Source organism: Cinclus cinclus, chromosome 16 (assembly GCF_963662255.1).
Source record: "Cinclus cinclus chromosome 16, bCinCin1.1, whole genome shotgun sequence".
In the NCBI taxonomy this organism is placed as follows: domain Eukaryota; kingdom Metazoa; phylum Chordata; class Aves; order Passeriformes; family Cinclidae; genus Cinclus; species Cinclus cinclus.
This window is the reverse complement of record NC_085061.1, coordinates 11,615,422-11,629,586: the sequence shown is the minus strand read 5'-3', so window position 1 is coordinate 11,629,586 and position 14,165 is coordinate 11,615,422. Positions and strand designations below refer to the sequence as shown.

The window sequence follows — 14,165 nt, the reverse complement described above, 5'->3', positions numbered from 1 at the left end:
CTGTTAGGTTCTTGCCTCTGCCTCAGGGAAGAAGGCTGGAGACTCCCACTGTCAGATCTGCATCTGGAGCACCCAGGATGGGGCCTGCACAGCAGAGCTGTTCCACCATGAGACACAAGTGCAAGCCATGGCATTCTCCTGGGATGACAGGTTCCTTGTCACCATAGGTGAGCACTCCTGTAACAGCAGCTGTGGGTGTAGGGGTGCACCCCAGAGCAGACAGCTTATGGCAGGAGGGTGCTGTGAGCACCAAATACCTGCTAGATGTGCAGCAGGCTCATGGGTAGGAAGCTGTTCCATGGTATCCTTGGGACAGCAGGGAATGCAGCAGTTACAGCTTTTTTCTCCTGACTCACTGGTGCTTCTTAAACCCCCTGTAAATGGTTTGTGGTTACTATTTATAGTGTGCAGAGGGAAAAGCCTTCTTCTGGACTTGTTATTGCTGCCTAGATGGACTTGGACAGAAGTAGCCAGGCTCCCAACTGTGAGCCTCCTGCCAGGCAGCCATGCCAGCACAGGATGGATGCTCAAGCTGTCTGTTTTGTTCAGGCAGGGGACGTTTAAAGGACAACATGCAATTAGGAAGCTCTTGTTTTGCATGAGAGGGGACCTGTGGAGCAGGCAATACGCTTGCTCCAGGCTGGTGAGGCTGCCTTTGGGAAGAAAAAGCAGGCTTTGCTGGAGAGAAAGGGAGCTTTGTGCTGTTCAGGGAGCAATGTGGGAGAGGAGCTCTCCCAGCTCTGGTCTGGGCTGCAGGGGAGGGAAAAGCTGAAAGTCTCCACAGAACTTGTGGAGCCTGGGAAAGGCAGCAGGAGAGCACTGTTCTCCTGAGCTCTCTGGAAGCTTGGGAATTTTGCCATCACTGAGGCCAATGCCTTCTGCTCCCACCCAGCTGTGGTGGCTTCCATGCAGGTCAACTCCTACCTCAGCTGGGACATTGGCAAAGGTGACATCCTGTTCCTTGCCAAGACAGGGTTAGCCCTGAGTGCCCAGTGTCACTGGAGAGTTTGTGTGGGACATTCCCTGAGGTGACTCCTAAGGATGGAGAAACAGCAAGATAACTGCTGTGCCTGCTGCAATCCCAGCCCTGGCTGCTCCAAATGACTCTACTGCCAGGATAGGTTTGCTACAACCTCCAGTATGAAGTGCTGGGCCAGTTCTGTCTGTCCTTAACGAGCATCTCTTGTGTCACGCAGCTTGTGCTGAGCACAGTTGTGTCCATCCTGGAATGGTGTTTGGGACAGTTGTCTCCTAACAGCTGGATGAGAGAGTGACACAGTTGATGTGTGTGTGCTGTGTGGATGCTTGTGAGCATCCTGAGGCAGCAGAATTCTTCCTCCTGTCTTTCCCCTTCTCCTTAGGGGACTACAGTGACCAGACTATGGCTCTGTGGAGCACCCACACTTATGAGCTCATGCTTTCCACTTGTATCTCGGAGCCTCTCCATGACCTGGCTTTTAGCCCTGTCACTCACCAAGACCTGGCCTGTGTGGGGAAGGGAGCTGTGATGTTTTGGCTGTTGGAGCAGCAGGGAACTGCTGTCAGACCCAAGGTAAACCTTCCTTTTACCTTTTAAGGTTTATTTTCAGCATCTCTGACTTATTTTCCAAGCCCCTGGTGAGGGCTCTGTGATGATTTCTCTCAGTGAGGTGATACTGACTGTGCACAAGCAGCTTTTGGTTGTATTTGGGGCATTAACTGCAGGAATTGAGAAGAGGAGGATTTTTTTCTTCTCCTGATGTATCTAAGCATGTTCATTCCCTTTGACATTCCTGTTTTTTTGTTCTCTGGCAGGTTCATCGCGCCCCTGCCCCAGACATACTGGGGCTGGTGGAGCTGACATCTCTCTGCTATGGTGCTGATGCTCTCCTTTACACTGGGACCAACTCAGGCCAGATCTGTGTGTGGGACACAGAGACCAATTCCTGCTTCATGATATGGGAGGCTGATGAGGGCGAGATCGGTGGGTGCAGTGTCAGGGCTGTAATGGGGAATGTGTTGGGAAAGAAGCCATGAGCTTGCAGACTTCCCATTTCAGCTGTGCTTGGAAAACCAGTTTGCTGTGTTGGATGCAAGATATGTGGGGTGGCAATGGATCTGTGACCTGGTTTTCTCAGGGTCCTGGGTTTCCTGGGGGCTTCATAGAATCATTAAGGTTGGAAAAGGTCTCTAAGATCATCAGGTCCAACCAGTAACCCAGCACTGCCAGGTCCAGCATTAAACCATGTCCCTGAGCACCACACCCACAAGCTGTTGGACTCACCATCCCTGAAAGATTCAAACACCGATCTGGGCAGCCTGTGCCAAAGCACCTACAGACCTCTAATCTGTAATAAACACTGTTGGGCTGTAGAACCCTCCCACTTTCCCGCCCAAATGGCTGTCAGGACCACCCTTGGAACAATGACAGGTGCCCTTCCTCCCCAGGTGTGCTGGTGTGTCGGCACAACCGGCTGGTGAGCGGCAGCAACACCAAGTGCATCCGTCTGTGGTCCGTGGCCACTGTGCAGGAGCTGAGGCTGAAAGGGCCCAATGCCAGGTAGGAGCTCGTGGCCCCTCACCTGGCAGCCCCCAGGACCTGTCTGAGGGGTGGCTTTTCACAGACAGACACCACTTGCAACCACGCTCCTCCTGCTACTCTTCATCCTTAGCTTTTTCTCTCCATCCTGTGACTGCTGATTCTTTCTGTTTGGATCTTTTGACTGAATTCTTGCCACAGGTAGCTGAACCCTCCTAATAGTGGAAGTGGGTGTTTATCGTGCCTGAAGTTTGTGTCAGTGCTTTGTAGGAATTCCTTTAGGAGAATTAAGGGAAGTACATTGCCTTTGTTTCCTTTCTCATGCTATTGCATGCCATATTTTTTTTCTTCCCTGTAAAAAGATGGTTGAAGTGCAAATCACAGAATCATGGAATGGTTTGGGTGGGAAGGAACCTTTGAGACCATCCCATTCTAACTCTCCCTGCCATGGGTGGGGACACTTTTCACAATCCCAGGTAGCTCCAAGCTCTCTCCAACCTGGTCTTGGACACTTCCAAGGATGGAGCAGGCCCAGCTTCTGTGGGCAACCTGTGCCAGGACCTCCCACCCTCATGGAAAGAATTCCTTCCCCATATGCCTATATCCTGCCCTCTGGAAGTAGGAAGCCTCTCTCCCTTGTTCTGTCACTCCAGGCTCTTGTCCCAAATCCTTCTCCAGCTCTCCTGGAGCCCCTTTAGGCCCTGGAAAGGTCTCTGAGCTCTCCCAGGATGAACAAACGCAGCTCTCCCAGTCACTGTACCATGGACAGGACCCCCTCATTGAAGTGGTTCATTAGAATGTTGGATTTAAAGCAGGCAGAGTGGCTGTTCCAACATCTGAGTTAGTCCTTCTCCCACCCTGCCTTTCTCTAGGTGTGGCTCAGTCCTGCTGGAGCACGAGATCACCCTAGATGGGACGATTGTGAGCGCAGCTTTTGATGACTCCCTGGAAATGGGAATTGTGGGCACTACAGCAGGGACCCTGTGGTACATCAACTGGGTGGAGAGCACCAGCATCCGACTCATCAGCGGCCACAAGAACAAGGTCAGAGGGGCTGGACCCGCTTTGAGTTTTGCTGTTGCTTCACGGTATCTTTCTGCTACAAGAAAAAAAGGTTCAGATGGTAGGAGACAAGGTATTTTATGACAGCTTGCAGTGCACCTTGCCTGGTCCTACCTTTGGGGTTAGGTTTACTGTGCACAGTGCCTGGTCCTGCCTTTGGGGCTGGGTTTACTCTTTCCCATGATTGACAAGGTTGGAAAAGACCTTTAAGATTATCAAGTCCAAGCACCAACCCAGCATCATCATGACATTCACCATTAAATGATGTCCCTGAGTGCCACATCAACCCATTTTTTGAACACTCTTGGATATGGTGACTCCACCATAGCCTTGGGCAGCCTGTGCCAGTGCTTTACAAGCCTTTCTGTGAAGAAATGCTTCCTGTTAATTCAATCTAAATCCTCTCTGGTGCAAGTTGAGGACATTTCCTCTTGTCCTGTTACCCCAAAAGCAAAGCTCTGTGCCTTCATTTATATTCCCTCTCATCTGATGTCTCCCATGAGCAGAATCCTGGGGGATTAGGGGGCAGGGCAGCTGAAGAAAGAAGTTAAAAAGCAATAGATGCGCTCTGGGTTGTGGCACCCATAGAGCCCCTGTTCTCTGCCTTTTCCCTGGAGCAGGTGACTGACGTGTGCTTTAGTCCTGATGAGAGTCACTGTGCCACGTGTGGGGAGGATGGCAGCGTGAGGATCTGGGCTCTGGGCAGCACAGAGCTGGTGGTGCAGTTCCAGGTGCTCAACCAGGTAAGTGTTTGTAGCACATTACTCCCTTCCTCTTGGCTCAGGGAATTGTCCCATGTCACCAGGTCTCTGGCAATTTCTTTGCAGAGCTGCCAGTGCCTGGCCTGGAAGCCTCGTCCCGTTGGGGTGTGGCCTTGTCCTGGTGAGAGCCAGCACGTGGTGGCAGGGTACAGTGATGGCACTGTCCGTGTGTTCAGTGTTTCCAGGACAGAGATGGAGCTGAAAATGCACCCCCACACTGCTGCACTGACAGCAATCACCTACTCCACTGATGGTGAGGCTGCCTGAGGTGACAGTGGGGACATGTGAGCTTGGGGAATGTAGCTTGGTGTTGCCTGGGTTTACCTTGACCTCCAGCTGCTCTGTGGCTTGGTGACCTGCCCAAAACCCCAGCGCCAGGGAGAGCCACAGAACTTGTCTCAAGTGAGCACTGGTGACTCTGCCAGCTGAGCACGTGGTGGGTGGGACAGGGGAGGTGCACTGGCTCTGGGATAGCCAAGGGATTTGGGTACAACAAACACCTTTGTTTTATCATCTACTGTGGGTCTTTGGTGTGGCAGTTTAATGGGTGTCTCTGAGACATCTCATCATACCCAGCCCTTGACTGGGATGTTCCCAACCTTTCACAGTGTTTCAGGACAGTGGGATCCATTGTCTTAGACCTTTCTCCTCTAACCTTTTTTTGCTCCTGCAAGAAGTGTCCCATTCTTTCCTCTGCCAACAGGGGAAATGATCTTATCAGGGGGCAAGGATGGGATAGTGGCTATCAGCAGCCCTCGCACTGGGATGACCATCCATGTCCTGGCTGACCACAGAGGCTCCCCCATCACTGTTCTCCAGTGCATCAGGAAGCAGGTGAGACCTCAGGAGGGAGTCCAGTCCCCACATATCACAGCACAGCTCTGGGAAGCAGCATGGTCAACAAGTCTGCTTTGGTGTCCCTTGCTTTTCCTCTCTGGAAATCTTCCTCCACCCCCTCCAGCAACTTCCGATCAGTTTTTCCAGAGATATATTCATTGGAATAAAGCTCCATGTGTTGCAGATGCAGCCCAAGTGAGGCTGTGCCTGCAGGGGGACCTTTGGTGGCAGTTGTTGACACCCTGCACCAAGGTGTGACATGAGCCTGTGCCACAGGCTCTTGGGGAGCAGCACCCCTCAGGAGCAGCCCAGGCTGTGAGCTTGCAGCCCCTGTGCCCCCAGAAAGGCTCTTTGGCAGCCTGTACCGTTCCTCTGTGGAGCTGAGCAGACTTGGCTGTACAGCAGTGGGATGGTTTGAGTACCTCCTTTGTCGTCCTCTTCGTGGAGAGTTTTTTTCCTTTGCACAGCAGAAATGAGAATAGTTTTCCCTAAGTTCTCAATCTTTTAAGATAATCTACACTGCAAGGCTGTGTTTCTTGGTAATCTGAGACTGAGGAAATCATCTCTGATTTGAGGTGAAGGACGTTGTTAGGGGACACGTGGTGTAGGAAATAACTCCCTTAGGAGATTTACAAATTTAGAGGGTGTCCCAGGGAAGAGAACTGTGTCATTCAGACCAGGATTTGGGTTGAAAAGGACCTTAAAAAATCATCTATTTCCAGCTCCCTGCCATGGACCCCTCTCACTAGACTGGGTTGCTCCAAGCCCTGTCCAGCCTGGCTTTGGACACTTCCAGCCAAAGAGAGGTTAATCCTTGTTTTGATCCCTTAAACACAAGCCCCATATTCCCATGAGTTCCTGTCCCACTCTTTACTGTCCCCTTCCTTCAAAGCCTCTGTGCCCCCAGAATGACAGGGTTAAGTTTCTGCTCCATAGTACCATGACTTGGGGGTAGAAGGAGGGGAACTCTGGCTGGCCAGCAGCTCCGACCGCCGAGTCAGCGTCTGGGTCTCCAATTGGCTCCAGGACAAGTGTGAGCTCCTCGACTGGCTCAGCTTCCCAGCTCCTGCTGACCCTGAGGTGAGTGTGGCACCTGCCAGGCACTGCTTGCTCCTGGTCTGAGGCTGGACACCAGCAGATATGGAGGAGGGAGGCACAGGGCTCTGAGAGATGAGTGTGTACTTAGGAAAGGCATCTCTGTTAGTCCCGTTCACAGAGTATGCTGCCAGTGCACCTTCTTGGGTGTGGAAAGTGTAGCAGTGCCAGACTGCCCTGAAGCACTGACTTTTAAGCATGAGGAGTCCTAAACTGCATCTGCAAAGAGCTGACAGCCCTGTGCCAGCAAAGCAGAGCCCGGGCAGCAGTGAGCATGGTGTGCAGGAGGGAGAGCTAATTATGAGCGTACTGCTAATTCTGACCCTCCTGAGGAGCGTGAATGTTCTGAGCCAGGAGCGTGGTGGTGGCTTCCCAGAGCCAAGTACTCAGCCCTGTGTATCCCTGCTGTTTGGCAGAAGCCTTTGGCTCCAGCCCAGGGGTAAGGTTTGGGCAGCAGGATATCTGCTAGAAAAGCAGGAAGATCTGTGTTGGAGAGGATGGAGATGCTCCCTGGTACAGGTGACATTGGCAGACAGAAGGGAGCTGGGTGTTCTTGGGGGGCAAGAGGCAGTGCCTCAGCCTGGGCCATACAGCAGCTGGGTTCTGTCAACAGTTCTTGTTTATTTCCAAAAAAATGGATTTCCTCTGGAAAGAAGCTCATGACAGTTCTCCCTACAGTGTGAAGGTTTGATCTTGCATCTACTGCTCAAGATCTGCTTCCTGGGCCCTGTTTTCTTCTGTTAAACTGATCCATAACCACATCCCCAGCTTCAAGGCCATGCAGCAATAATATCTCAGTGGGAATTCAACCTGTTGAACTCTCATGGGACCTGCTCCTACAACACTAAACTATTTGCTTGAGGTTTCTATGGCAGGGTGTGGTTGTTCCTTGCTTTCCCTGAGCCTGAGATGGGAATGCAAGAGGGAGGAAGCAGCCTCCACCATACTCATGTCCCACTGCTCCAACCTCACTTTTGTTGCCTTTGGTTTCCCTCACCAGGGTCTGGACAGCCTTCCACCCAGTCTGGCTGCCTTCTGCCCTTGGGAGCACAGTGTCCTGGTCTACGTGGGCTTTGGGCTGCAGAAGGAAGCTTTGTTCTACAGCCTGAGGAAGAAACAGGTACCCGTTGCCTGCCACGGGCAGTGGGGACAGTGGGGGCTGGCAGAGCTGCCCTGTGTGTTTCCCTCGGTCACAGGGGTGGGGTGGGCTCCGGGAAGCTCCGGTGGGCTCCCTTAGGGAAGAGATTTTCATCTTGGAAACTCCCAAGTGTGCCCCAGGAGCAGAGCCCTGCCTCTGCCTCTGGCTGCATCCTGGCAGCCAGCCACTCCCTGATCCCACTGGAGGGGAAGGCGGGACTTTCAGAGCATTAACACTCTCCCCGTTGTCTCCTGGATGCCCGGGGCAGTTTTTGGAGCTGTGCACCCTCAGCCTCCCATTACCCTCCTTAGGGCTGTGGCTGCACAGCTCTGGGTGCTACCTTCACCCTCTGAGCTGCCGGTGTTTCTCTTGCTGGGCTGCAGGTTCTCAGGAAGATCCCCCTGCCAGCCTTTGCCACGTCCCTCAGCCTGTCCCCGTCTGCACCTTTCATGGCCATCGGCTTTGGTGGTGAGTGCTGCGGGTGCCTGGGCCTCTCCTTCTGCCAGAGGGGAAACAAGTGTCCTTATTCCTTGAAACAAGAGACATGTCATCAAACCTGGGAACTACAGTCCAGGGCAAGGAGAAACCTCCAGGAGACTCCCGGGTCAGAAATGAGATGCCATGAGGTCAAAATCCTTCTTGTCCACGGGCAGGGTTTGTTACTGGAGTGACTTCCTGGGGTTCTGGGCTGTCTCCATTTCTGTGGCTGTGTGAGCTGCAGCCTCTGAGGCAGCAGGGACCTTCCCACAGTGCGGGGACAGGCAGAACTCTGCTCCTGGCAAGGGCACCTCATTCCTGGAGCAGTTTGTTCTGTGTCACTCAGTTCAATGACTCAAATTCCAGCTCGGCAGTGGGGAGAGAGCCTGGGGGTGACTGGAAACAGGGGTTCTGGCAGGGAAAAGACATGAGGAGGGGCTGGGGGTAATTGGAAACAGGGCTTCTGATGGGGAAAAGACATGGATGGGGACTGAGGCTGAAGGGGAATGATGCTTCCAGCTAGAACAAGACATGGAACAAGGGTGAGAGGTGACCACAAATGGTGCTTCTGTCAGGAACTAGAGATGGAGGTCTGTGAGTGACAGGGAAGGACAAACCCCAGGGACCAGGTCTGGAGGGTAATCAGGAACAGTCGGAGCCTCGTGGCCCAGTCCTGAGCTGCTCCTATCTCCAGACCGGCTGCTGCGGCTGCAGCCCTGCCCTGCCGGGGACCCGCAGGACTACGCCGGCCATGATGACACCGTGCACCTCTGCCGCTTCGCGCCCTCCGGCCGCCGCCTCCTCACGGCCTCCCACAGCGCCGTCCTCGTGTGGGAGCTCACGGGTGCCTGAGCCGCGCTGGCCCTGGACCAGCGCCTCTTCTGCAGCGGGGCCCGCCCCGGGACAGGCCCCGGCTCCGGCCGCAACCAGGCCCAAACCTCCGCCCTCACGGCTGTAGGGGCCGACGGCAGCGGCTGGCCCGTTTGCGGGCCCTTCCGGCCCTGGAATGTGTTTCACGGCCCCGTTCGCCGTTTGTTGCCGTTAAATTTTCTGTTTTCTTCAATAAACTATGAAAGACGGACGCTGGAGGTCTCGGTGCGCTTGTCCCGCTAGGGGGCGCCGTGCCGCGCCGCTCTGCGCCGCCGCTCGATGGTGCGGCCGGAAGTGGGGCGGGAGGCGGCTGCGCCGCCATGAAACGGGACGTGAGGATCCTCCTGCTCGGGGAGGGTGAGGGGCGCGGGGGCACGGGGTCGGGGGAGGCTCCTCCAGCTCGGGAAGGGAGAGGGGGCACGGGGATCCCGGCGGAGAGAGTTCTCCTTCAGGGGAAGGGCGAGGGCGGGCGGGGGGCCAGGTGGGGCCCCCCGTTACTGACAGGACCGGGGGAGAGACCGGGCCCCTCCGTGGCCCCGGGCTACGTCGGTGTCATTGTCACAAGCCCTGGCTCCGATCATGGCTCCCATCTGCCGCTGTCTCTTCAAGCTCTGCCCTGCCGGTACCAATGTCGACGTCCTCCCTTTATTTCCTAGCCCAGGTGGGGAAGACGTCCCTGATCATGGCTCTGGTGGGAGAGGAGTTTCCTGAAGAGGTGAGTGGGGAGGGGACGCGCACACCCCCAGCTCGAACCCCCTCGCTGCGTGGAGCAGCTCTGTCCCCAGTGTCCCTGCTGGAGATGGGGGTGTCTGGGAGGTGCTCACAGCTCCTGGGGTTCAGGCGAGGTCAGTGAGGACCTCACGGTGCTTCAGCTGAGGTGGTGTTTTCCTCAGTTTGTGCTCTGATTCCGACTTCGGAGGTGATCCTGAGTTGCAGGGCTCTCTCTGCCCTGAGGAGGCCCTCCCAGGGCCCCACTTGCTGCTGCTGTTGGGGGTCGCTGGCACCAGCACTGCAGGGCTGGCATCATCACAGAGCCCTTGGAAGGGGCCAGGCCCCATTCCCTGCCTGCTGTACCCTCTGGAGATGGGTTTGGTGCTCCAAGCCGGGCCAGCTGTGAGCAGCAGTATCCAGCCAGCCTGTGCCCCCCTCCACATCTCGCTGTCCCAGCATAGTTTGGATAGGGAAATGGGATCAGTCTGTCCAGGCACATTTTTTCTGTGCCTCATGTGGTTCCTCCCACTGGCCGTGAACAGCTGGTGCCCTCCATGGTGGTGTGCTGGGCACCATCAGCTCAGGGGTTTGGGGGGACCAGCCCTGCAATCCTTCCCTGCTCCCAGCCCGGCCCAGCCCAATCAACTCAGCGCTGCTCCCAGAGGAATCCAGGGAGTGCCCAGGCCTTATCTCCACTGGGATCAGGAGCTCGTGTGAGGGAGACAGGTGGAAGTTCTACCTCGAGGACACTGCCTGTGCGAGTGCTGGAGTGCAGGGGGCTGCTGCAGCTTGGTGGGCCAAGAGCAATCTGTGATTCACAGCTCATCCCACTCTGGTAGCAGCCATGTTTGGGTCTGAAGTCCTTGTCACCTGTCCTGCCGGCTGGCTGTGGCTGGATGGGGTGTGCTGGATTTGCAGGTTCCCCCCCGGGCAGAGGAGATCACGATCCCAGCCGATGTCACTCCTGAGAAGGTCCCCACACACATAGTGGACTACTCAGGTAGGGCCCTGTCCTACCTGGCTTCTCACCTTCCCTGCCTGGCTGAGGGGATTGGGAAGGGGTGCTCCTGCCTGGACAGGTGGTGATGGCTTAATTTCCCTTCCAGAGTCAGAGCAGACGGAGGAGGAGCTGCAGGAGGAGATCGCCAAGGTGAGCAGAGCTGACCAGGACAGGAACAAGGGGCCGTGGTCCCTAAGGGGCACATGGCTGCTCCCCTCCCCGTTAACCACCCAGAGAGGCACAGGCAGTTGGTGATCCATGGATTAATGCTCCTGGTTTGTTTAGAGGCTTGTTTAATCCTGCTCTGTCTTGTAAGCTGTTGTGTGTGGCTTGTCCAAGCCCTCCGGGGAGCCTCCAGAAGGTGAGCGGCAGGGGCAGCTCACTGCCCGTGGGAGGTGGAGGAGGCTGCAGAGCAGATGTTGTGCTCTCAGCCTCGGGACATTCCCCACAGACTCAGAACAGGGAGAAGCAGTTGGCGGGTTTGGGCAAGACCCCTGCTCCCTGCATTAGATCCCTGTGGCTGCCTGATGAAGCGGTGGCACAGAAGAGTTAATTTGGGAGCTGGAGCCCCTGGCGAGCACTGGGCAGGGATGGATGAGGGAGCCCTCGGAGCAGCCATGGAGGAATAATTAAGTTGTCTGGCTGGGGTGGACCCAGCTGCTTTTTGCCCTGGGATTAACCTTGACTGTGCAGACATGAGGACCTTTTAATTATGGATAATAAAACCATCTCTTTCATGTGAGCAAAGCTATTTAATCTCCCAACCCTGGTGGCTAACAGCTGAGGAGGTGGGCATGGGAGCCCTGCTCCCTCCATCCAGACAGCAGGAGTACACAGAGGCTTTAAATGGCTCCAGGAAATCCTGCCTAAACCCTTGTGTGTCCTCGGATTAGCATTAAACTCTCTCCTGAAAGGACCAGTGATCCCTCCTGTCTGCTTTTGACAAAGCCTCATCTGCACAGGGTCAGGAGGGGAGGAGGGTCAGGACACGGGTGGTGTGGGAGGGGGATCCTGGCCAGTGGGCATGGGAGCAGCAGCTCCTGAGGCAGGGGAGCTGCTCCCAGCAGCTCATGGGCTGGTGCAGAGGGTGGCCCGGTCAGGGGCTGTGTATGTGTGCGTGCTCATGTACGCTCGGCCACTGCGTTTCCTTGGCAGCTCAGCTGGCATTCCCTGCTGCCACGAGTGTGGCAGGGACCCTTTCACCACCCTCTCCTGCTTCTCTTGCAGGCCAACGTGGTCTGCATGGTGTACGATGTCACCAAGGAGGCCACCATTGACAAGGTAATGGGTCCCCACCACAGCCCTGCTCTGGCAGCAGGGCCAGAGGGGGTTCCCAGCCCTGGGGTTTCTGTGCTGCCCTGTGGTGTGGACACATAATGATAGCCCCCAGCTCTGTGGGATTTTGGGTCAGAGACTCCTGCAAGCAGAAGCTGAGCCCTGCCCAAGGTTGCTCCCTCAAAACAGGACAACAGGCTTGTTGCATCCTGGTGCTGGTGTCCAGCATCCCTGGACCTTCTCTGCCTGCTGGTGTGAGGGAATGCCAGGGAGCAGGGCCCTGGTCCTGCCTGCCTGGGAGCTGCCTCTCCCTCCCCAGCCTGTCCTGACAGCCCTTTCCCTCTGCTCACCTTTCAGATTCGCACAAAGTGGATCCCCATGGTGAATGGGGGACTTGAAAAGGGATCCAGGTACTGTGTGAGGTGTGATCTGTGGGTGCAAAATTGGGGGATTTTGGGGGCTGTGGGGTGCCCACCACCCTCACCTCCTTCTGTGGGTACTGAGAGCAAACCAGCTTTGTGGTTTGATCCAGGCCAGGTTGAGTGGGGCTTGGAGCCATGGTCTAATGGGGATGCCCCTGCCCATGGCAGGGGGTGGGATGAGATGAGCTTAAAGGTTCTTCCCAACCAAAACCATTTCAGGACTGTTGTTTGTGGGCAGACCACTTACAGCAGAAGCACATGGGGACTCCTCTGCACCAGAGATCAGTTGAGGCAGGGGGTTACTGAGGAGGGATCCTTCTCCCCCCTTGATCTCTTCTCAGCCAAACAGGGAGAGGCAGCTGCCAGGGGGATCTGGGGGCACAGAAGCTTCAGTCTGTGTGTGGATCTCTTGGGCAGAAGGCTGCTGTGCTGGATTAGAGGCAACATATTGTTGCTGGGTGAAAGCATAAGCAGGATCAGGCAGACTGCTTCTCCAGATGGATGCTCCCGGCTGTGGGAGGCAGGAAGGCTGCTCTGGACCTTGCAGAGGGGAGCTGGAGCCTCCCTGACCTGCCCATGGAAGCACCAGTGGCTGGGATAGCATTGGGACCAAGAGAGGGGTGGCCTCACTTGTGCTCTGTGTCTTTTCTAGAATCCCCATTATTTTAGTGGGAAACAAGTCTGACCTGCAGATGGGCAGCTCCATGGAGGTCATCCTGCCCATCATGAACCAGTTCTCGGAGATTGAGACTTGTGTGGAGGTGAGAGAGCTGGAGGGAGTGTGCAGAGCCTCCCTGAGGGGCAGTCAGCTAGGAGTCAGGGAGTCTCTGTGCTCCTGGAGAGCTGCCCTGATGATCTTGCTCTGCACAAGTTCCCATGTCCAGGGATTGAGAGCCTGTCCTTTGGGCTTTCTGTCCTTTACCCCTTGCAAGGAGCAGCTTTTGGTGTCTGCCCTCTGTGGCTCTCCACATGGGCTTTGTTGCTTCTGGGGCTGCGGAATGGGGACAGCAAAGCCAGACAAAACCCAGGAGAGTGTCCCTTTTGATTTTTCCTCATGGTGGACAGATGTTGCTCTGGGCTTCGAGACGTAGCTAGTCTGGCTTGGGGAGGTTATATCGTCCTCCTCCTGCCCTTTTCATCAGGGCTGTCTCTTCTCTGAATCCCCAGTGCTCTGCCAAGAACCTCAAGAACATCTCTGAGCTCTTCTACTACGCTCAGAAAGCTGTGCTGCACCCCACTGCCCCACTCTACGACCCAGAGGAGAAGCAGGTGGGCTCCTGGATGAGTCTCCTTCCCAACACACTACTCTGGGCTGGAGTTTTTGGAAAGGAATTGGAGGGTTGGGGCTGGCACAGACAGGCCAAGGGAACAGTGCCCATTTCCTGTGCTCAGTATAGCCAGCTGGGCAGACAGACACCTGCAAGGACTTGGGTGTGATGGGGCAGAAGCCCTCATGCTCCAGGCTGTGTGTTGGTTGTGGAGGGAAGGGTCTGGAAGAAAAATTCCCCATGGATTGTCATCTCTGACTTTAGATTGGATATTAGGAAAAATTTCTTCATGGTGGTCAGGCACTGGCACAGGTGGAGTCACCATTCCTGGAAGGATTTAAAAGCTCTGTGGATGTGGAAGTTGGGGACATGGGCTAGGGGTGGCCTTGGCGGTGCTGGGGGGGAACAGCTGGACTCAGATCTTGGAGTGATTTTCCAACCTTAATGATTCCATGATTCCCACCTCCAAGGTGTCTGTGGTACTGGCCTAGAAGTGCAGGAAGGGACCCCACTGTGTGGGGGGCTGCAGGGGAAGGGGCTAGGCTGTGGCTGGTACCCTGTAATTGTCACCGTGGTTGGTCCTTGCAGCTCAAACCCGCCTGTGCTCGAGCACTGACCCGGATCTTCAACCTCTCGGACCAGGACAACAACCAGATCCTCAGTGATGATGAGCTCAACTACTTCCAGGTAGGGTGGCTGCTGAGCTGAGGAGTTCCCCAGTGCTCAGGATT

The 14,165-nt window shown here is 55.5% G+C and overlaps 1 protein-coding gene across 1 annotated transcript in view; it reads left to right on the top strand.

The window, feature by feature from the left end:
- The window catches only part of WDR90 (WD repeat domain 90), a 43,908-nt gene that overhangs the window by 21,682 nt on the left and 8,061 nt on the right, over nt 1-14,165 (top strand). Inside the window, 19 exon segments of the mRNA XM_062503297.1 lie at nt 8-167; nt 1,362-1,552; nt 1,795-1,963; nt 2,428-2,539; nt 3,391-3,562; nt 4,201-4,323; nt 4,408-4,594; nt 5,045-5,175; nt 6,115-6,258; nt 7,274-7,393; nt 7,795-7,879; nt 9,415-9,473; nt 10,388-10,469; nt 10,576-10,619; nt 11,697-11,750; nt 12,102-12,154; nt 12,819-12,927; nt 13,334-13,435; nt 14,023-14,121. Of these exon segments, the coding sequence (XP_062359281.1) occupies nt 8-167; nt 1,362-1,552; nt 1,795-1,963; nt 2,428-2,539; nt 3,391-3,562; nt 4,201-4,323; nt 4,408-4,594; nt 5,045-5,175; nt 6,115-6,258; nt 7,274-7,393; nt 7,795-7,879; nt 9,415-9,473; nt 10,388-10,469; nt 10,576-10,619; nt 11,697-11,750; nt 12,102-12,154; nt 12,819-12,927; nt 13,334-13,435; nt 14,023-14,121 (2,196 nt within the window).